This window comes from Phascolarctos cinereus, unplaced genomic scaffold (assembly GCF_003287225.1).
Source record: "Phascolarctos cinereus isolate Bilbo 61053 unplaced genomic scaffold, phaCin_HiC Scaffold_4;HRSCAF=312, whole genome shotgun sequence".
NCBI lineage: Eukaryota > Metazoa > Chordata > Mammalia > Diprotodontia > Phascolarctidae > Phascolarctos > Phascolarctos cinereus.
In genome coordinates, this window is record NW_027555847.1 from 108,427,414 (window position 1) to 108,451,517 (window position 24,104).

General features: G+C 33.9%; 1 protein-coding gene across 5 annotated transcripts in view; it reads right to left on the bottom strand.

Moving 5' to 3' along the window:
- The window catches only part of CCDC171 (coiled-coil domain containing 171), a 501,148-nt gene that overhangs the window by 281,376 nt on the left and 195,668 nt on the right, over window positions 1-24,104 (bottom strand). For all 5 annotated transcript variants that reach the window (XM_020969724.2, XM_020969718.2, XM_020969719.2 and 2 more), the window contains 2 exons: window positions 7,551-8,055; window positions 6,644-6,760 (listed from right to left, as the gene is read on the bottom strand). In XM_020969724.2, coding sequence (XP_020825383.1) covers window positions 6,644-6,760; window positions 7,551-8,055 — 622 coding nt within the window. The remainder of the gene's footprint in view (window positions 1-6,643; window positions 6,761-7,550; window positions 8,056-24,104) is intronic.

Sequence of the window (24,104 nt, forward strand, 5' to 3'; positions counted from 1 at the left end):
CTTGTGCAAGTCTGACTTCTGCATAGGGTTGTGCAGGCCCTAAAGCTCAGAGAAGTTTCCCTGACACACCCAAGGTCACACTGAGCAGAACACAGGACTGACATCAAATCCATTGCTTTTTACATTCTATCACAGAGACGCCATTCCAGTTCACATTCTAGTTTATTCCCTTCACTTTCATGAACATTAGGACTCCACAAGCCCTTCTGTAACACTACAGAACCTCTCCAAGTCTCTGTAGTCTGGGGAAGATTCCTGACAATGGCAACCACATTAGCCAGGCCTTTCAGCATGGGAGAGCACAGTCCATCTGGGCAAGGGGATGTGAAATCTTCAAATACAACATTAGGTAAAAATTGCCTGTTAGCCATTTTTGCCCTACCATTTCCAGTGTAAAAGTAATTTTCCTTGAGAGAGAAAATAAAAACTTTTGGGGACACACAGAGAAACAAAAGAAAAGAGACAGAGACTGAAAAAGAGAGACAGATAAAATAGAGTGATCCAGCAGATGTTTGAATAACTGAAGTCTCCCATCACGACAGTATCTTGCCTCTGCGCCATGTTTGTGATTTGTTTTCCAAATTTTTCATCTATTTCTTCTTTCTGTCCAAGTAGTCCACAATGACAAGATCACTTCTGTTTCCACCATTACTGATCTTCACCCAAATGTTCTCCATCATTGCTTCTCAATTTTGGTTCCTGGATTTCCTTATATAATTCTCCTGGATCACACTGAAAGGCTTTAAATATTTAAGCTTACATATAAAGGCTTTAAATAAAGATAGGAGGTTTCTGAGTTTTGATTATAAAGTTTGTTATGATGTTTTAAAGACTTAAGGCAAAGTGAAGTAATAAAAGAATTCTGGGCAGTGCTCTTATTGCCACAGCCCATTCAGATTTCTTTCCCTAAATTCATATTCAATTAGAGAGGAAATCTGTACCTAAATTCCCCAAAATTCTAATTCTAGTAATTCTACAACAGATGTTTCAAAAAGAAGTCAGGAATTTTTCTTTCCAGTATCTTATAAAATTTAATATAGGGCAATTCAAGTAAAATATTTAGATCTAGAGAGTTTTTTAGTCAATTCCCATAATGATTAATGGTCCAGTATTTCAGTGGAAATAACGTGCTCCTCTGTTTGAGGTAAATGATCTTTCACAGGCATACCATTTGGATGCCAGGAAGAAGTAATTTATCTCAAATGGGCAACATTTTAATGAAAAAAAATAAGGTTGCCACCTGTCCAGTATTTACACAGAAAACCTGGAAATTGGGGTCTCTGTCCTACACCAAGAGATGATTCATCACAGTTTAGAAATGCAGTAATGACAGTCGTCTTGTATTTATTCTTCATTCTTGAATTTACAGGGCTACCAGGTGAATGGTAAGCTGTGGGTACTCAGTCTTCCACCACTGAACACCCAAACTCACTGGAAGTCTCGGGACTTCCAATTTGCTTGGGGGAACTGATCCGTATTTAACAAACAGAGGGAGAGAATCACACGATAGTTAAGGTCCTGTCCCTAAAGTCTAAAAACCAAACTATCATGGCCAGCATCAAATTATTTAAGTCACAAGTTAGTCTGACATTCTACTTTCAAGAAAGAGTTTTAATTTGTTATTCAAATTCCTTTATCTTATCACAATCTTTTATCATTCCATCTTTTAGCCTTATAACAAATCTAATCTTCATTCTCTCTCTGACTACAAACCCCTCTGCCCATCAGTTATTTCCCAGACAGTCATATCTACACTGGCTACACTCTCATTCATTCCTGATCTCTACCGTTTGGTGAAATCAATCAACTCAATACTCTGCTCTACACTCCAGTACACTCCTTGTCCTGCTGCAAATCTTGCATTGCCAAAGCCCAAGCTTTGATTATCTGCCACCTTTTCTACTACTCAAACACTACTTTTGTACTACTCAAATGCTGCTGAAGGAAAGCAGAATAAATCACAAAGTAATGACTAGGCTCACTACAAATTTGTTATATAATCTTAACTGGGTCTTTACTGTAGCCAGACAATCCTGTTACACTGTTGATTCATTATCCCACTCACCATATCAGCAATTCCAAAACTTTTCATCCCTCTTCCAAACTACAATGACACTCCATCAACCTACCATACTCAGCTGAGGACCAGACCTTGTACTTCACCAAAATAATTCAGGACATTTGCAAAGAGCTTCTTCCCCTCTTCTACATCTCATATCACTCAGACGTATTCCCTCACTATCTCTTCTTTTACTTCTCCCTACATGAGGAGATGGTTCCTCTTCCTTGCCAAAGCAAATCCCTCTACATGCACATCCCATTCCATCGCATCACCACTCTCTAATCCCTAATCTTTCTATCTATTGGCTGCTTCCCTGCTGCCAATAAACATATCCATTCCCTGATTCTTAAAAAACTGTCACCTGATTATATCAACTAAGACGCAATTCTATTTCTTGGCTAAACTCCTTGAAAAAAACATTAAAATCTGGCATCCCCACCTCCCTCTAAACCCTTTGAAATCTGATTTCTAACCTCATCATTAGACTGAAAGTACTCTGTCCAAAGTTACAAATGGTTTACTAGCTGCCAAATCTAATGTTTTTTTCTCTATTTTCATTCTTTTTTTAACATCTATGCAATTACTGACACTCTTGATCAAAATCTTCTCTTTGATACTTTCTTCTTTCTGGATTTTTCTGACATTATTCTTTCCTGATTCTTCTCTTGTCTGACTTTCTTATACAGGTCACGCATGCTGATTGTGATCATCCCCCAAGATTCTTTGCTGTGCCCTCTTCCTTCCTCTATACTGGAGATCTCATCATCCTGATAGGTTCAATTATCAAATCTATTAAGATGATTCCCAGATATACACAGAGTATCCCAAAAGTGTTACTGCAGTTGAAGCCATTAAAGCTTAATCAATTGCCCATTAGATATCTCAAACTAGATATCCCATAGAGAACACAAATTCAATTTGTATAAAACAAAAAGCATTACCTTTTCCCCAAAACATTCTTCTCTTCAGATCTTTCCTATTACTGTGAAGGATACAATCATCCTCTTTAGACATCTAGCCTCATAATCTTCATATCATCCTCAAGTCTTCACTTACACCCACCCCACGTGTCCAATCTGCTACCATAACTTGTTATTTCTACCTTCATAATGTTTTTCTTCTCTACTTAACTTCTTAATGCTCACACGGACACCACCCTGATATCGGCCCTTATTACCTTATGCTTAGACTAAATACAAAAGTCTTCTCTTTGGTCTTTCTGCTTCAAGTCTCTTCCTATTCCAATCTATCCTCCACTCACTATGAAAATGATTTTCCCCAAGTATAGGTTTGACCATGTCACACACATATATACATATACACATCCCACCCACCTCAAACCCAACTCAGTAAATTCCAGTGTCTCTTTATCACATCCAGGATCAAATATAAATGCTGTATTTGGCTTCTAAAGCCCTTCACAACCTGTCTCCTCTCTAAATTTCCAATCTTCTTATACTTTATTTCCCTCCATTTAATTTCTTTATGCTTCTCATGCATTACCCTCCATCTTCCAAATTGGTGACTTTTCTCTGGCTGTCCTCCATGCCAGGATTGGTCTTCCTCCACACATTTAACTGCTGGCTTCCTTCAAGACTCGGCTCAAATATCAATTCCCAAGGATGGCTTTGCCAGTCCACTGACAGCCTTGCTACCAGATAACCCTTTGAAGTTATCTTCAATTTGCACAGTATATATCTCGTATATGCAATTTTTTGGATGTTGCCTCACTCAGAATGTGAACTTAGTGTAGAATCATGTTTCTGATTTTATTTGTATCCCATTGCTTAGCATAGTGTATAGTATATAGTAAACATTTAATAAATGCTTGTTGACTGTCTGTTGAAAAGTACATGAGTGCAAACATGGGGCCAGATATGAAATAGAACAGCCCTTAGCAGAATGAGTACTGAATCTAGAGTCACAAAACTGTGTTCAGATACTAGATCTGCCACTTCCATTACTTCAATATGGGGAATTAGTAATTAAATCAGGAGTAACTATTGACTGATAAAATATGGATTAACAAATAGATGCTATGAATTCAGCAAGGCTGAAGACATATTGGGGAAAAACCCTACCAATTAAGTTTAAAAAGGAACAAAATGTCTTCAATCCCTATACTTAAAATCAATGTACTAATTGTAGACTCTCCTTTTCTATTCATTATAGTCTTAAAGGATCACTAATTGCCCATAGTGGGTTAGCTTCCTTGAAGTTGCTCCATGCATATTTGAGTAATAAAAGTGATTTTTCTTGAAACTTCTCATTCAAATTGATTCCCCTCCAACTTTATTAGTCTGAAATACTGAAGTTTCCCAATAAATGTGACTATTAATCATTAAAATTATCCTGAAAATAATATTTCTCATATTTTTCCCATTATGAGTATCTGAGTCTAGACTTCTAATTTCAAGAAAAATAGTCAATTCAATCTAAATTTATTCTGACCCTATCCATATGTATTGACTCTGGTAAACCCTCCTTTCAGTATTATCCTCTAAAAATGGGAGTATAAAACCCCACAAAGCAACATATGTTTCTAAGGAAAAAATATGAAGTTTAATAATCTGTTCAAATCTCCTTCCAATAAAAAAAATTATAGTTTCAATAATAATAATTAATGTTTAGTGTTTATACAACACTTTTCTCTAACAAGGTTAAATTGCATCACAAATATCATTTCCCTAGACCTCATACAGCTTTTATGAGGAAAAAATCAATAATAAATATAATCAGCTTCCTATCATATTGTTATTGGGAGTACCACAGCTATAGTCTAATACTGGCCTATCTGACATAAAAGTCAGTTGTACTACATAGTTCTACCTGGTGTGCAGAAATTGACTTCACACAAATTATATGTCACACATACCTCTAAAATAGGGTATTAAAAAAGCTTGAATATATTTACCTTCATATTAGTTCAAATGTACTATTTTATGGCTTTTTTTCATTAAAATAGCATGAATTCCTTTAAGAAGTCAACTTAATAATTTATAATTCAATGATTCTGTAAAAATTCAATTTAATCCAATAAATTTAGTGTTTACTTTGTGCAGAGTGCACCACCTTCATAAGGTGTATAAGTGATCAACATTTTTCACCACCTCACAAATTGAAATACTAAAAAAAATCTAGTAGTTAGTACCAAGTCAAGTATTAAAAACCAGCTCACTTGGCACAATAAAGAATTTTAGCCCTTTCATACATGTAGCCTATACTCATTTGAAACACATGCTAAAGTAAAAAATTCCCTATAAAGGTTAATATAAGGAAGAGTTACAAAGTAATAAAACTTGTATCTTTAAGTAGGAACAGCAAAATGTATACATTCAAATGAGCTTTGCTGCTTAAAAATATCAGATGTGGTACACAGTACAGACTTACTACATGGATATCATTGGTCAAAACAATTTCACAACTATCACTTTGGAAATGCCTTTATAGGTGTGTATATATTCATAATATAGAAACATAATGTGAATATATCAACTATATATTCATAATATATATAATCTATATATCACCTATGTATATGTATAGCATATACATATAGAGAAAGACAATAATAGAATGACAGTCTTTTTAAAAGGACCCATTTGCTATTTCTTAATAATTCTTATTTGCTAAGTAATAAATCTAACTTTCTCCAAAAATTAGAAGCAAAAGCAAATTCAATGTGATAGTTGATTATGCAAATGAGAAAATCATCATCAAAAATGTCATATTCAATGTTCTTATTAAGTTTTTTTAATGATATTTATCTACAAATACCATAAATTGAAAAGAAATTACTTTTTAGAGGTAAACAAAAAATATAAAGAAAAGATATCAAAAAAAGACAAAGACAAATATGGAAAAACCTATAAACCTCTGAAATTAAAATAATTAAAAATCAATAATCATATCAATAAAATGAATCTACTCCATATATTTTAGATTAATAATTTGTTTTATAGACACAACTGCAAACAACTTTGAGAACTGCTGACTGAAGCTGATTTGTCAGTGAAAATGAGCAGCAATGTAGTTTGATTCTACTTAAACTATAAATGCATGTAAAAACACATTGCTGAAATTTAAAAGAAAATTGATTGCTAGTTAAGTGATAAATTCATCGTCTTCTAAAAATTAGAGCTATGAGTAGAAATGCAGGAAAAGAAATAATAACAGAAATAAACACTGCAAGATGTATGTAAGGACACATGAGAAGCAAGCTGATAAGAGTTAAAACAAAATTTTTTGTCCTTTCCATCAGGAAAATCAAGTATTGTAGGAAAACACAATAAGATTATTAAACTGACTTAATTTGAGTTGAATTGACATTTAATTGAATTATCTAATACCAAGTTGAAGTAATATTTAATTTCCCATAACAATAAAAAGTAACAACTTAGTATTTTGTAGTTTATCAATTAATTTACACATGCCTTGGTAAACACATATCCTTATGCATTTAGAGAAAGACAAACACATTAAATATTTTGTAACTAAAAGAGGATATTGAAATTTGCAATGTAAAGCATTTCTGGTCATTTTCTTTAAAAAAGATTTTTCTAGTAGATGAAAATATATTACCTGTTTTACAAACCACTTCCTGTAACTCAGCCATAGAACTGATTACTGCAGCAAGAAGTTCAGAACTAGTAAGCCAACTAACCGCTTGAAGACAACGCATCTGCTCTGTTCGATGTCCTGGCATAAAGAGAAAGCCAATGTGAAATGTCATTAATATGATAAAATTCATACTTAAATATTACTGTGATATTCAGCTATTTTAGACATAACTTTTTCCAAGTGTGTAAAGTTCTTCCAAGAAATTTTAGATGCTGTTGGTACATACTATTTATGTGTTCAATATTAAATGAGCTCATAAAAGGTGTGGATGGGAACAAAGAAAAAAAGGTTCTTAGCACTTAAGTTGCTGTGTAAGAGGTCTCTTAAAAGCTGAGGGACTAGGGGGAGGGTAGTGTTTATTTTTTCCTCTAAAAATGCTTTCAAATACATTGTTAGCTGGGAAATTCAAGTTGGATTTTTAAGTAGTTTTTACTTTAATAAGGACACATTAAACTGATACATAAATTGCCTAGATGACATTTTACACAGGGAAAATTATCTGGATTTCCTTAATTCACTGAAATTACTTCGTAAAATGTAAAATTACCATAAATGAAGAAGAATTTTGCAAATTGTGTATTACTCCACTTTCTATGAAAACATAATTCAAATGTAGCAAGGCTCATCAAAGAAACAATAATAATGTTTAACATACTACAAAGGGACAAATACTACTTAGTCAACATTTTTATCTCTTCATATACAAGAAATATTTGAGGTCTATTTTAACATATGTAAACATGTACATATGCATATATTGTTCTATTCTTGTATTTTTCAAATAGTTTTCAAATAATTGTTAGGAATATTCATAGATTATACTTTACTTACAGGTAAAGTACATAAGGGAAAGGACTAGTTATCTTACTTGGCAAATTATAGTTCTCTTTGGGTTCTCCTGTACATACTAAGATTCCTATGCCTTCTTTGAAGCTCTCCATCCATGTAAAAAGAGAGCCACACTTTTGGCCAAGAATCTGAAGTCTTTTTGCTGCCAAAACAACAATAACACCTTTCCGGAATACACGTATTAATCCTTTGAAATGTTTTTTCTTCAACTTGGCTTCATTTTGCTTCTTTTCTTCTACATCAGACAAAGCCTGAACCAGAGTTCTAATTTCCTGTTTGAGCACGTCGTACGTGTTAACCTGATCCTGGAGAAAGTCTCTTTGTGTTGACAAGGCACATGACCGACTATATAAAGGATATAAAGCACCAGACATTAATGCACATGCTGCCAGTAGGGATGTATGTTCCTTTTGAGTCTCAGCTAACATATTTTTACACTGTGAATTTTCAAGAATCAACTGTTCATTGGATTTTTCCATAAAGGCTGACTTTTCCACATTTTTTTCAGCAATTTCTTGATATTTCTACAAAAAATAAAAGGCATTAATAAGAAAAATTAATGAGAATTATGTCATAAGACAAAAGAATATACATTTATTCAATACCTGTTACACATAAGACATTAAAATCTTTGCCAACCATTCCTTCTTCTTATAAGAAATACAAGCACTAAAACACTACAAAAACATACATGATAACACAAAAGGGAACCAATCTACTTTCTCTTTATGGACTATGATCTTAAAGTCTGAAAGATTTTAAAGCCTGTAAAAAAGACTCCACATAATATTGAATACTGGAATTATACAGTACTCATGAATGTTCTAGATTTATACATACACACAGCAGCATGACATATAGTGAAAAGATCACTGCACACTGCTGGAAGACCTAGGTTCAAGTCTCACTTCTCTGAGCCACATTCTTATCTATAAATAATATTTATGAGAATAATATTTACACTATCTACCTCACAAGGTTATTGTGAAGAAAGTGCTATATCAACTTCAACTACTAAATGTTTTTTTGAAAAGAAATTTTTTTTCTGAATAATGTCTGTCACTTCTTATCTCTCACTACTTAAAATTCCTGCTTCAAATAGTAACTGTGCTTCCTGCAGTGGCTTTCTTACACAGAATATATTTCATTCAGACAAAAAAAAGGCTTAAATTTTCAAATGTAGGAACTGGATCCTTGTTCCTTGCTGGCACAGAAAAAGGAGAGAGCACATGCTTATCTATACCAGATAAGCTGACACCCAGGTCCTTCTTTCTTTTGGTTACATTCTCATCTGCCTGGGGCCAGAGACGAGATGAGTAAAGGGGATAACAGGAAAAAGAGACAAAATATAGACCCTGAAGTTCCCCAGCACATCAATAAAAAAGAAAACTGTTATATCAAGTACATTATCATTCTTTTTCTAGGTCAAAAACACATAAATTCCCAAACTTTTCTCAATTTAAATGAAAAGAAATCTGAAATATAAACACCACCTTTTAATTATTTTCAATTCACCCCTATTTCCCAGAAGTTTTTTGGCCTAAGAATCAAGGAGTAGCTGAAGAAGAAACAAATATTATCAGATTTAGATTTCAATTTATTTTTTCTGCTAAATACTGTGTAATCCTAGCTGAGTTTCTAATCTCTAATAACTAAAGCTTTCAATATACTTTCATATAGCAGTACCTTAGTGATCTCACTGATGTGAGAATTTCCTCCAATGGTGCAAGATTACAAGCCATCCATGCCTTCTCATCCTCTGAAAATGGCTCATGGCTACTTGGATACTCCACTGAGGATCCAAAGAACTAGAAGTCTTCCTCTATGTCTTTGTACATTAGGCAGTTTTTAGTGCAACGCTTGGGTTGTCCATCTCATTCTAACCATAAGACCAGGACCCTTCCTTTTCCAATACATTTCTACAACAATATCCCTTAAGATACCCCTTGCATGTAGGACATTAATGGAAATAGGCTATGGACTATTTGTGCCCAGCATGGTTCTCTCCATCATCTTTTTAATCTTTGATATTTTTCATTTACTGGAGATTAAAATGGTCCAAGATTTGTTCCATATGGCATCACTAGGACAACATTTATGTTACATCAGGAAGTAGTCTGTAATTGTGAGAAGCACTACACAATTTCCCAAATACAATTCAGCTTACTTTCTTACTTCTTTTCGAGTATGAGTCAAACTCACCATCCATCTTCAGAGCCTACCCAAGTTGTACGCATTGATATACTAACTCAATGAGCTAGACATCTATCTACATGGCATGGTCTGGACCAAAAGCATTTTTTATCCATTGGAGACAATTTGAGCAATCCTTGGAATCTACAATACCATGATCCTATAATCTCATTTTAAAAGGTCCTATAATATTTTAGGTACGGTTGCAATTAGCACAGTATCATCTGCAAAGAGAGCCTTATCATATAAAAAGAACCCCTCTTCTTCCCATTGGTTCTAAGTCTTCTTTACAACATGACTAATATGAAAATATGTTTAATATGAATGTATATGTAGAGCCAATATCAGATTGCATGCCATCTTGGGGTAGGGAGAAGGGAGGGAGGGGGAGAAAATTTGGAACTCAAAATCTTATGGAAGTAAATGTTGAAAACTAAAAATAAATTAATATTTTTTTAAATTAAAAATAAATAAGAAGCCCTCATTTAACTGGACAGGAAGACATTCTCCATATCAATGGCAAGTCTCTCTAGTCTATTTCCACTTGATATTAATAAGCCAGGAGTCATTAAATAGTGTTTTACCTGTAATTATATATCATCAGATCTTGCACAACTTTAACATATTCATGAAAGATCTCAAACTTTGACAAGAATAGTGATGTAGCAGCCAATCGAACCATATTATTTTACGAGGATTAGTAGATTAAACTGACAGGAGGAAAACAGAAAAATGGACCAAATCTGTAAATGCTTTTACTTGATGTTTACATCTTCAGTACAACTACTAATACCTCAAGTCCTGACATGCCATACATTAAGTTGACATAGCATACAAGAAGCAACAAAGTGGAACATGAAGATAATCATGTTGGAGAAGACAATCTTTGTGAAGAAAAAAATTCCAAAAGAATAGAAAAATCATAAATAATATCATTTTCCCTAAGTGCAATTATAAGAATATCAAACTACTGATCCCTATTTTTTCCTTTCTCATCTTTATGAAAATGATCTACATATATATCAAGGGCTTCCTTGATGAAAATAGGAGATGGAGACAAACAGACTTTCATAAATCATTCTCTGTAGGAGACCACACCTTATTGTCACACATTTGACTTTGCTGATTACAAAATGGAATTTGACTCTAAATAGCAAAGTGTAGCATTAAAATTCACAATCCAACAAGGAAAATATCAAAGCTTAACAAAAATTGGCAGAGGTTGCATTAGACTAGGACTCAAGTCTTCATACAGGTTAGCCCCCTACTCAAAACTAATGCCAAATTTTAGAAAAAATGAGAAGAATATTATAAGTGAATTCAGTCACAATAAAAGCCAAAATCCTCTTCCAAACTAATTCTAGAAGTTCAAATTGAATAAACAAAAAATTAGAGGAAACCTGGGGGAATAAAATGGACAGATTGGCAGCAGCTGGATAAGGGAACATAAAGGTGAACTCTTAATTGCTTTGCAGTCAACCCCCTACTTATATATTAAGAGATTAATTATGTCTCAAGAAGAAATGTTTTCAACTAAACAATACCCTTAAAACATACACATACATACATACACACACAGAAACACACCATTCTGTAGATATATGCCCGTTGTTTTTTTTTTCAGGTAATTTTATAGTATTTATGTCATATATTATGTGTATAACAGGTAATATCAACATATATGTTTTATGTATGGCATATCAGGACTTGAGGTATTAGTGTGTAATTGTACTGAAGATGTAAACATCAAGTAAAATTTTGTCCATATTGTTATATGCATACATATATGCACATGCTATCTCTCATGTTACCTTCACTTGTTTTTTGATCTTGTCATTTTCTTCAGTCTAGTTTTTTTTCCTTGTAATATCACAAGGCACAAGGCACTCTTTTTAAAATATATTTCAATTTTATTACTTATTTATTATTAGCATTCTTTTCTTTTTAAATTTTGAGTTCCAAATTCCTTCCCTCTCACCCCCGCCCAAAACCACAAACAAGGCAACCAATATGATATTAATTACACATGTGAAATCATGCAAAACATATTTACATATTGGCCATATTAAAACAAGAAAACAAGAAAAATAAGCAAGAAAATTATGCTTCAATTTGTACTCAGTGTTCATAAGTTCTCAGGAGGTGGACATAATTTTTTCATCATATTGTTTTTCAGTCATTTTCAGTAGTGTCCAACTCTTCAGGATTCCATTTGGGGTTTTCTTGGCATTGGAATGGTTAATGGAGTGGTCTGCCATTTCCTTCTCCAGCTCATTTTACAAATGGGGAAACTGAGGCAAACAGGATTAAGTGACTTGCCAAGAGTTAGCTAGCAAATGTCAGAGACCAGATTTGAATTCAGAAAGATGAGTCTTCCCAACTTCAGACCCAGCACTCTATCCATTGCACCACCTAGCTGCCTCATAAGTCTCTCTCTAGAGATGGATAGAATATTTTCATCACGAGTTCTCTGGAACAATCTTAGATCATTACATTAATTAGAGCAACCAGGTTTTTCATAGCTGGTCATCATTACAGCATTGCTGTTACTGTCTAATTCTCATTGGTAATATAGTCCAAAACAATGGTTTAGTTCATAGCCATGGGCCACAATTATCAGTAGCATGGGGATGAGAGTAAAATATTTCTCTTTAGGTAAGGGGTTAGTTTTTTTTCTTGCCACTGGCTAGAATATGAGAGGAAAGTATTCACTCTTATACCCAAGACCTGCTACCTCCAACTTCATTTTTCCCTTAATCTAGTTTCTACAACCATTCATAAATATCAGTGACCTTTTTTGTTGTTATAAAAAAAATTAAATTGAAAGAGTAAAGAATAGCAAGTGTTATTTTAACATATCTTTTATTTTGTGACATTTTGTGACACTGAAGATATACAGGTATTTTGTAATACTAGGATTAAGAATTACAGTTTAAACTCCACAAGTACTAAATTATAATTCTGGGGACTATGTTGATGACAAATTATACTGATACAAACAAATTTTAAATATCAGCAAAGTGGCTATAGCAACATATCAAAGACAATACACTATGACCAGGCTACATTTATATAGGGAATGCAAGTTAGTTCAATATTAAGGAAAAACATTAATATAATAGACCATATTAATAACAAAAATATTAGGTGTTTATATCAATATATTGAGAAAAGGCTTTTAACAAAATATAACACCCGTTCCTATTAAAAAAAAACACTATAAAACATAGGAATAACGAAACTTTTTTTAATGTGATAAATGATCATCTATTTAAAACCAGAAGCCAGCATTATTTGTACTGTGGATAAACTAGAGATCTATCCAATAAGATCAGATGTAAAGCAAGGCTCATTGTTATCATTATGTTTAATGAAATTTTCCATTGTTTCTATGATTTCTTCCTTGATCCACCAATTCCTTAGTATTGTTATTTAGCCTCCAATTAATTTTTAACCCTTTCTTCAGTGGCCTTTTATGGAGCATTGTTACCACAGCTATGTGATACAGAAAGTCTATCTTTAGCAATAATACAAAAAAAAGGAGGGAATAACCACAATCAGACAGAAGAGAAAATCAACTTTTTGCAGATGCAAGAATGGCTTACTTAGAAAACCCTAGAGTTAAGTAAAAAATTAATGAAATAATACTGGCAAAGTTGTAAAATATAAAATAAATATATAAATCATCAGCATTTCTATATGTTACCAAGAAACCACAACAGAAAAAGAATGGGAAATTATATTTTAAATAACTACAGAATACACAAAATCTGCCAAGACACATGCAGGAATTCTATGATTATAACTACAAAACACTCCTTCCAGAAATATAAACCTAAATGACTGAAGAAATATGAATTGTTCAAGGATAGGTGAACCAATACAATATAAATGACAATATTACCAAAACTAATTTAGCTATTCCATGTCATGCCAAACAAATTACCAAAAATTACTTCATAGATCTAAAAAAGTAATTACAAAATTCACATAGGAACAAAGATGAAAATCTCAAGTGACATAATGCAGAAAAAAAGTAGAAAGAAAGGAGCCAAACAGTATCAGATCTTCAATTATACTATAAAGTATTTATTATCAAAAATTGTTTAGAATTGGTTAAAAATACAGAGATTGATCACTGGAAAACATTAGATACACACTTATATAAAAGCTAATGAACACAGTAACTTAGTGTTTGATAAAACCCAAAGATCAAGGCTATTGGAATAAGAACTCACTTTTGGAAAAAAATAAAAAATAAAACTGTTTGGGAAAACTAGAAACCAGTTTGGCAGAAACAAACTACAGATCAACTAGATACAGATTTCTTTGGAAATCATCACTAAGATGATCTCCAAAGGGACACATCACTTAGACATAAGGGGTAACATCACAAACAAACTAGAGAAACAAGAACTCACCTTTCAAATCTATGGATAGAATTCATAATAAAACAAGAGATAAAAAGGTTCACAGAAAATAAAATGGACAATTTTGGTTATATTAAATTACATAAAAATACCAATATAACCAGAATTAGAAGGGAAGGAGTTCTCTCAAAAAAATCTTAGCAGAAGTTTCTCTGATAAAGGTCTCATTTCCAAGAATACAGGGAAATGATTCAAATTCATAAGAATAAGAACTATTCCTCCAGTGTACATACAGTCAAATTATATGAATAGGCAGTTGTCTAAGAAAGAAATTCAAGCTATCGGCAGCAAAATAATGTTCTAAATTACTAAAAATTAGAGAAATGAAAATTAATGCTCTGATATTCTACCTCACTCCCATCAGGTTGGCAAAGTTGATAAAATTGAAAACATTAGGTGTTGAAGGAGCTATGAGAAAACAGGCATATTAACACACTTATTTGGAGCTGCAAGTTGGTTCAATTTGGAATGTCTTTAGAACTATACCTTAAAATAAACTGTACATACCACTGGTCCCAGCACTAGGCCTATGCCCCAATCAAATCTAGGAAAGAGAAAATGGAATAATATATACAAAACATTTCTAGCATCTCTTTTTGCTATGGCAAAAAAAAAATGGAATCTAAGGGTATACCCATCAATTGTGTAATGACTGAATAAATTTTGGTATATCATTATAATGGAATTCTATTGTGCAATAAGAAACAGTGAAGAGTATGATTTCAGAGAAACCTGGGAAGACTTGTATGAAACTGATGCAGAATGAAGTGAGTAATACTACAGGAACAAATTATACAATAACCACTACATTGTAAAAACATACAATTTTGAAAGACTTACAAACTCTGATAAACACAATGACAATCCAGAGGACAAATGATGTTACCTAACCCCTGACAAAAGATGATGGACTTAGGCTGCAAAATGATATATATCTTTCTGGATGGAAATTTGTTTTTTATGACTATGCTTTTTTGCTACAAAGAATTTTTTCTTCTTTTTTAAACAGGGGAAAGAAAAGTTGAAAGGAGGTAAAATGATTTTTTTTTCTATAGAAAAGAAAGAAGTTAGATTAAACATATACAGATGAGTTCTACACTGTAGGTGGACAGCTCTGAGGGCATTGATGAACTGATTCTCAAGATATTGTAAAGAAGAGAGAAAAACAAAGGCTTTTTTAAATTGCAGACTTTATTATTAACAAAAGAAGATGACAATAGGTAGCAATAACTATCAACAATAAAAAAAAAAGAAATCGCATTAAGTTTCAGCCCACTATCACCAAGTTGTGTTTATAACTTCTATTACCACCGTATCTTTGGAGTAAGTATCACTTCGTAAAAGCTTTTCTAAAAGTTTGTAGACTCAGTTCGTTTTTTTAAGTACACATGATTTAAGGGTACTTTAACAAGGATATAACATTTCATGAACTTCAAGAATAGAAATTTTAAAATGAGAAAATCCAATAAGGCAAAGAGGTCTTTTTTCGTCCTACTGCTCTGATGATACAATCTTTGCCATTTAGATGGCAACAGTTTACATTTCAAACTGAAGTTTTAATGTTGCCTAGACTTCAAAAGGTTTCATGTCAAATATTATACTCTGTATATATCAACTAATTTTTAATACAATTATTTATACATGTTGAAATAGTAGAATGAATTCACTTGATTTCCCTATAGTATTACTGTTTCTGAGTTAAAATAAAACATTTTGGAAAAGTACCAAAATGTGACTCCCTAGTGATACAATATGTACATAACAGGATATAGGGCATAGATCTGTGATTTCACTAGGGAAATTCCAGGTGAAGAATTTCCCATTACCAATTCAACTAGGCAACTTCCCCTCAAATGACAGATTTGGAGAACTGCCTAAAGCACTGAGAGGTCAAATTACTTGCCCAGGGTTAAAAGACCATATGGTTCAAGGGTAGAATTTGAATCCAGGTCTTTCTGACTTAGACGCCAGTTCTCCTCTCTACTACATGACATTGCCTCTCTTGCACATTCAGAAAATAATATTAATAATAATTCGGATAAAGTCAAATCCCTTGTCCACGAGTAATGAAAAGGAGGCAAAGTAAAGGAATGTTAGCAAGAATAATGCCCTAAGATTTTTATAGAACCTGTAAAAACCTAGGAGGAATGAGACTATTGGGATTACTGCGATCTGGTGATGCCTCCACTAGGTTAGCATCCCAGTCAGAATGATGTAAATGTTTCTAAAATTCAAAGTAACACACAGGACAATATAAGGTTACAGACTGATCATATTCAAAACCATTGTGATGACTAACTTAACATGAAAGACAATGGATTCAATGGTGTTTCTTAGTGTTTTGGTATTATAAAAATGCATAATGTGCCAGAAGAAATTAGAAATACCAATATCTTACCACAAGCGCACACAAAATTGACTAAAGATGTGAATCTTTTCATTACATGCCAGAAAAAAATTCACAACAAAACTGGAAACATCTTACCAGCTACTGCCAAGGGCTTCATACCATTTTTTTTTTCAAAGATATCTTCAGCTCTAAAGTCATACAACAATGTATTGCAAACTCACATAGGGCATTAATAAAAAAAACAATTACATCTCTGAATACAGAAAATATGAAACTGAGACATTTCTAAAACCTAAAGAGGGAAAATTAGAAGCAATTTAGGTCATTGAAAAAGATCAGTTAAGACAAACTAGAATAATGAAGCAGAGGACAAAAACAGCAATAAGGTCTCAAATGACTTTGAAAAGGGTATGGGCATGAAATTCCAAAGAACTCTTTCACTTTTGAGAGCCATGAATCCAATTAGTACTGAAAAAGGGTATTATAAAAAAGCTAGTTTCTACTGAAACCATAAATTAATTCTTCTACAATACTTGAAAAAAGTGTAAAAACATTGCAGGTCCTCTAAAAAGTATTTTATATATAGCAGAAAATGCCATCCACAGGAAGAAAGGTAGAGCTATCAGGGAATACTAATAATACTAATAAGGGTAAGTGTCCAACACCATAACTGAAATGAGTGAAGATCTATTGAAGATCTATGGGAAAATAATGTAAAATTACACCAATATCTAGCTGGTACATGGAATAGAAAACTTTTATATCATATTGCTCAATTAAATCCAAGAAAATACAAAGGTAAAAAGCAATAATATCAGAAATTATAATTTTCCTTAAACATCAACAGAAAGTAAAAGTCAACATTACGATCATTAAAGGAGTCAAGGCAGCATACAGGACAAAATAACCATTTCAACATCAATCAACATTTTCACTATAGAGGGTAGACAAATTTAAAAAAAAATCAGGGACAAGAGAGAATGAATACCCAGAAGGAGAAAGATGTGGAAAATATCAGATAATCTAAATGCATGCAAGAAATGAAACACAAGGAAAAAGGCAAGTTGCTTCTAATTGATTTCTACTCTACTCACCATATAAGTTCTCCAAAACTTTTTTATCTTTCTTCAAATCTCCCATAGCATCTGCCTGCCTTGTTTACTTGAGAACCTTCACTGAAAAAAGTTGAGGCCATTCACAAAGCACTGCTTCATGGCCTCACCTCCTCGTCAGTCACTAAGCGAATGAACATTTTTATTAAGTGCTTACTATGTGCCAGGCACCATGTGAAGAGCTGGAGATACAAAATAAAGCAAAAAACACTGCCTGCCCTCAAGGAGCTCACAATCCCAATGCTGGAAGGTAACAAAAAGAAGCTGAAAAGGAGGGAAGAGTACTAGACATGAAGAATTGGGGAAGGAGGAGAATGATAAAGTCCAGAGGAGTTCAGGCAGGTAGGAAATGAAGAGATGCATAATAAATAAAGGATCTGGGAGAAGCCCTTCACTGTCCACTCTCTACCCTCTCCAATCAGAGGGAGAGAAGGGCTGCATGGACAGGAAGTATTAAATAGGTATGAGTTTCAGAACTGATGTGATCTTGAAGGATGATGATGTTCAATGGAACCTGATGAAGTCTAGAGGAATGCAGCCATGTTTGAAATGAAGAGATGGCTGACTGAAGTGCCCTTATCAAATTAGTAGTCTTGGAGGAGTTCTCTACAGTCTACCCTCTCCAATCAAAGGGAGAAAGGAACCACAGCAGCAGCGAGTACTGATGAGGTAATAACCAAGTATTCAGATGGCTTCTATAGTTATGTGAAAAAATGTTCTAAATCACTACTGATTAGAGAAATGCACATCAAAACAACTCTGAGATACCACATCACACCTATCAGATTGGCTAACACGACAAAACAGGACAATAATAAATGTTGGAGAAGATGTGGGAAAATTGGAACACTAATGCGTCGCTGGTGGATTTGTGAAATGATCCAACAATTTTGGAGGGCAATTTGGAACTATGCCCAAAGGACTATAAAATCTTTGACCCAGTAACACCACTTCTAGGTCTGTATCTCAAAGAGATCATAAAAATGGAAAAAGGACCCACATGAACCAAAATATTTATAGCAGCTCTTGTTGTGGTGGCCAAGAATTGGAAACTGAGGGGGCAGACAAGTGACGCAGTGGATAGAACACAGGCCCTGGATTCAGGACCTGAGTTCAAATCCGGCCTCAGACATATAACCCTTACTAGCTGTATGACCCTGGGCAAGTCACTTAACCCTACTGCCTAGCCAAAAAAAAAAAAAAAGAATTGGAAATTGAGGGGATGCTCATCAACTGGGGAATGGATGAAAAAGTTGTGGTATGTAATGGAATGGAATATTACATTTATTATTGTGCTATAAGAAATGATGAGCAGGCAGACTTCAAAAAAAACTTTGAAGGACTTACATGAACTGATGCAGAGTGAAATGAGCATAACCAGGAGAATATTGTACACATTATGAGATGACTGACATTGACAGACTTGGCTCTTCACATCAATGCAAGAATCTAAGACAACTCCAAAAGACTCACAATGGAAATTGCTATACACACCCAGAGAAAGAAATATGGAGTCTGAATGCAGATGGAAGCATGCTATTTGCTCTCCTTTTCCTTTGTCGATTTGTTTTATTGCTTCATTCTTGTGGTTTCTCCCATCAGTTCTAATTGTTCTTTACATCATGACTAATGGGAAAATATGCTCAACATGAATGTATATGTAGAGCCTACATCAGATTGCATGCTGTCTTGGGGAAGGGGGAGAAAATTTAAAACTCAAAATCTTAGGGAAGTGAATGCTGAAAACTAAAAATAAATTAATTAATTATCAAGAAAGTGTTATGTCCTTTTCTCAGCCCTCATCCCTCTTGACCTCTTCAGCCTTTGACACTGCTGATTCCCCTTTTCTCCTTGATACTCTTTTCTCTCTAGGTTTTTGTGACATTGCTTCCTCCTGTCTCCTCACTATCTAATCTCTAAATCTCAATTCTCAATTTCCTTTGCTGTATCTTTATCCAGGTTATGCATGCCAAGCACTGTCCCCCAGGTCCTAGGCCCTCTTCTTTTCTTCCTCTATAATATTCACTTGGTGATGTTACCCATTCCCATGGATTGAATTATCATCTCTATATACATGATTCTAAATCTACTCATCTAGCCCTGACCTGTCTACTAACCTGCAGTCTTACATCACCAGCTGCCTTTTGGACATCTTGAATAGGATACTCTATAGACATGTTGAACTCAACATACTAAAAGTAAAATCTTCCTTCCCCCCCCAAAAAAAAACCCCTCCCCTCTTCCCAAAGTTCCTATTACTGTCAAGGATACCATAATCCTCCCAGTCCTCCCCACAAGTTTCATCCATGACTCCTTCCTCTCTCACCACCCCACATACAATCTATTGCCAATTCCTTTCAATTCTACCTTTGAAATGACTCTCTTATATACCCTCTTATATTCTGACACTACTTCCATCCAGGTGCTAGCCAAAATCACCTCACACATAGGACTATTTCAGTAGCCTTCTGATTGGTGTACCCACCACAAGTCTCACCTCACTCCATTCTATCCTCCAGTTAGATATTGAAGCGATCTTCTGTGCTGACCATATCACTTCCCTCACCACCATTAATAAAATCCAGGATAAAATATAAATTTCTCTGTTTGTTTTTCAAAGACCTTTATAAACTGGACCTTTCAGTAACTCACCAGTTTTCTTAGATCTTATTCCTGAATATACATTACAAATAAGAGACACTGGCCTCATTAATGTTCTTCACATTAGAGACACCATCTCCTGACACTGAACTTTCACTGCCTGATCTCCATGCTTGGAAATCTCTTCCTCTTCATCTCTATCTATTAGCTTCCCTCAGTCTCAGCTAAAATCTCATCTTCTACACAGAGTCTTTTTCAATTCCCCTTAATGATCCTTCTGCTGATTATATCATATAGATATATAGAAATACATACATATACAGACATATATATACACTATTGGTACATATGTATTTGCATGTTGTCTCCCCTATGAGATTGTGAGAATTTAAGGGCAGGGGCCATTTTTGCCCTTTTATTAATCCCCAAGGCCTATATAGTACCTAGCACATTATAGAAACTTATAGACTTATTGACTTGATTTGATGATGTGTATCAAACAAGAAACAAAGAGTTTATGCACAATGAATATAATGAAAAGTCATGTCAAGGGAGGTGACTGAAATTCTAACCAATGCAAAATTGGAAAACAGTGGGTTGGAATTATTTTCAAAATTATCAGATCAAATGTTTCAATTACTAACAGAGTATTTTGCCAATTTCCTCTAAGAATTAAGCCTAATCTTACTTTTTCTTAACAGAAGGCATCACATATCTACTACCAAATGTTGAGAACATCAAAAGTTGAGTCAACTCTCCAAATAAAGACAATTATATGTTTATGTATTCCATACAAAGTATTTCTAGCTTGTATAATTAAAATATAATCTATAAACACTAACAAGCAAATAATATGCTGAAGAGTAAAAAATATATGTGAAAAAGTCCCAACAGTGTAAGAGGAACTTATTATTGATTTGTGTAACTATTAAAGAAACTGCCACAAAGCCCCATAACATATATATTGCCTTTGTTAATTTTCAGTCATTCAATAAATATGTATTAAACACCTACTATGTTCCAGGAACTATATTAAGTACTAGGAATAGAAACAGGCAAAACTCAGTCCCTGCCCTCAAGTCACTCACAACCTAATGGAGGAGACAATAAGCAAAATAGGAAATAATTGAAAGGGGGAAAGCACTAGAATTAAGAGAGGTCAAGAAAAGCTTTCTATAGAAAATGGGATTTTAGTTAAAACTTAAAGGAAGACTACCTGAAAGTTATGATCGAAAAAATAATATGTATACAATATTACAAGAAATTATTCAGGAAAACTGCCCTAAAGTTCTAGAACAAAAGAGTACAGTAGAAATAGAAAAAATTTACTGTTCACCACCTAAAAGAGATCACAGAAGGAAAACACAGGAATGTCATAGTAAATTTCAAAACTCTCAAGGAGAAAATATTGCAAGCAACAAGAAAAAAAATTTAAATATTGTGGAAATACAGTTAGGATTTCCTTTTTTAAAATTAATTTATTTATTTTTAGTTTTCAACATTCACTTCCATAAGATTTTGAATTCTAAATTTTCTCTCCTTCCCTAAGATGGTGTGCAATGTGATATAGGCTAAACATGTGCAATCATATTAAACACATTTCCACATTGGTCATGTTGTAAAGAAGAATTAAAACTAAAGGTAAAAACCACAAGAAAGAAGAAACAAAAGAGAGAGAGAGAAAATAGTATGCTTCCACATGTATTCAGATTCCATAGTTCTTTCTCTGGATGTGGATAGCATTTTCCATCATTTTCCATCCTTGAGTCTTTTGGAATTGTCTTAGATCTTTGCATTGCTAAGAAGAGCTAAGTCTATCAGAGTTGGTCATCTCACAATGTTACTATTACTGTGCACAATGTTCTCCTGATTCTGCTCACTTCACTCAGTATCAATTCATATAAGCCTTTCCAGGTTTTTCTGAAGTTTGCCTGCTCATCATTTCTTATGGAACAATAGTATTACATTACATTCATTAACCACAACTTGTTCAGACATTCCCCAATTGTTGAGCATCCCCTCAATTTCCAATTCTTGGCCATTACAAAAAGAGCTGCTATAAATATTTTTGCACATGTGGGTCCTTTTCCCATTTTTGTGATCTCTTTGGAATACAGCCCTAGAAGTGGTCTGGGTCAAAGGATATGCACAGTTTTATAGCCCTTTGGGTATAGCTCCAAACTGCTCTCCAGAATGGTTGGATCAACTCACAACTCCACCAACACGTTAGTGTTCCAATTTTCCCACATCTTCTCCATCATTTATCATTTTCCTGTTTTGTCATGTTAGCCAATCTGATAGTTGTGATATGGTACCTCAGTTGTTTTAATTTGCATCTCTAATCAATAGTGATCTAGAGCATTTGTTTCATATGACTATAGACAGCATTAATTTCTTCATCTGAAAACCGCCTGTTCATATCCTTTGACCATTTATCAACTGAGGATGTTATTAATATTCTTAAAACTGTCATCATTATTAAGGCAGTTTGGGGCTGAATTGTATATAATGGGCTGATTCTAAAAAACAAAACTGGGTAGGAAAAGGTAAAAGGGAGAAATTATATTATAAAAATTGGGCATGCCCCATTTCCACTCATGCCCTATGAATGGAAAAACTCATACAAAGGAGGCAAGTGGGGTGAAGGGCTGGTAATGTTGGAACCTTTCATCTGGGTTGAAGAGGAAACAATGCATATATCTGGAGGGGTATAGAAATCTTCTAAACACATAGAGAGGTGAGAAAACTAGGGGACATGGTGGGAGAGAGATTTTTAAAGGGGTATGTGGATTGGGATTTAGGAGGCAGAGGGGAAAGCATGGGGGACTTTTGGAGGGGTGCATGGATTAAGATTTGGGGGTAGAGGGTAGGGGATGAGAGGACTCTTGGAGGAGTGGGTGAAGTGTGAATTGAGAGGGTGGGGGAGAAGACAAGGTAACAGGGATAGGGTAAAAAGAGAGGATGAGAAAGAAAATAGTAAAAATAAGATGGAGGGAAATTCACAAATACTGATTATAACTCTGTAAGTGAATAGGATGTTTATAACAGCTCTCTTTGTGGTGACACAAAAATGGAAATTGCAGGAATCTGATCAATTCGGGAACGTCTGAACAGGTTCTGTTGTATGGTTGTGATAGAATACTATGCTATAAGAAATGATGAACTCATGATCTCAGAAAGGCATGGAAAGACTTGCATGAAATGATGAAGAGAAAAGTAAGCAGAACCAAGAAAAAGTTGTATACAGTAATAGCAATATTGTTTTGAGAATGACTTTGAGCAACTAAGTCATTTTGACTACTATGAATACACAAATTAAAGGGACATATAAAGAAAGACGCTATCTGCATCCAGGGAAAGAACTGATAAATAGAAGTATATATAGAATAATTTGACATGTATATATATATATATATATATGTGTGTGTGTGTGTGTGTATGTATACATATATACATATATGTATACATATATATACACACACACACACACACACACACACACACACACCTATTTTAGTCTAATGGTAGCCATCTCTAGAGCAGGAGGGTGAAGAAAAACAAGAAAAAAAGAAATTTACTTGAGAACTTTGTTGTATATTTGAAAAAAATAGCAAGTTGTATAAAAGAGATTTGCAGTTCCATGTGCAATCATCTTTTTTATTTTACTGTGTTATAGAAATTCTTGCTTTGTTCTCTGAAATGAAAATAATTTTTAAATAAAAAAGGGAAGCCATGGAAGCCAAGAGGCAGAGATGAGGAGGTAGAGCATTCCAGCCATAGGGGGCAGCCAGAGAAAAAGATGGAGTTTTAGTAATAGCAAGGAGGCCAGTGTCACTGTATTGAAAAGTACATGGTCTGAGTAAAGTATTAAAAGACTGGAAAAGTAG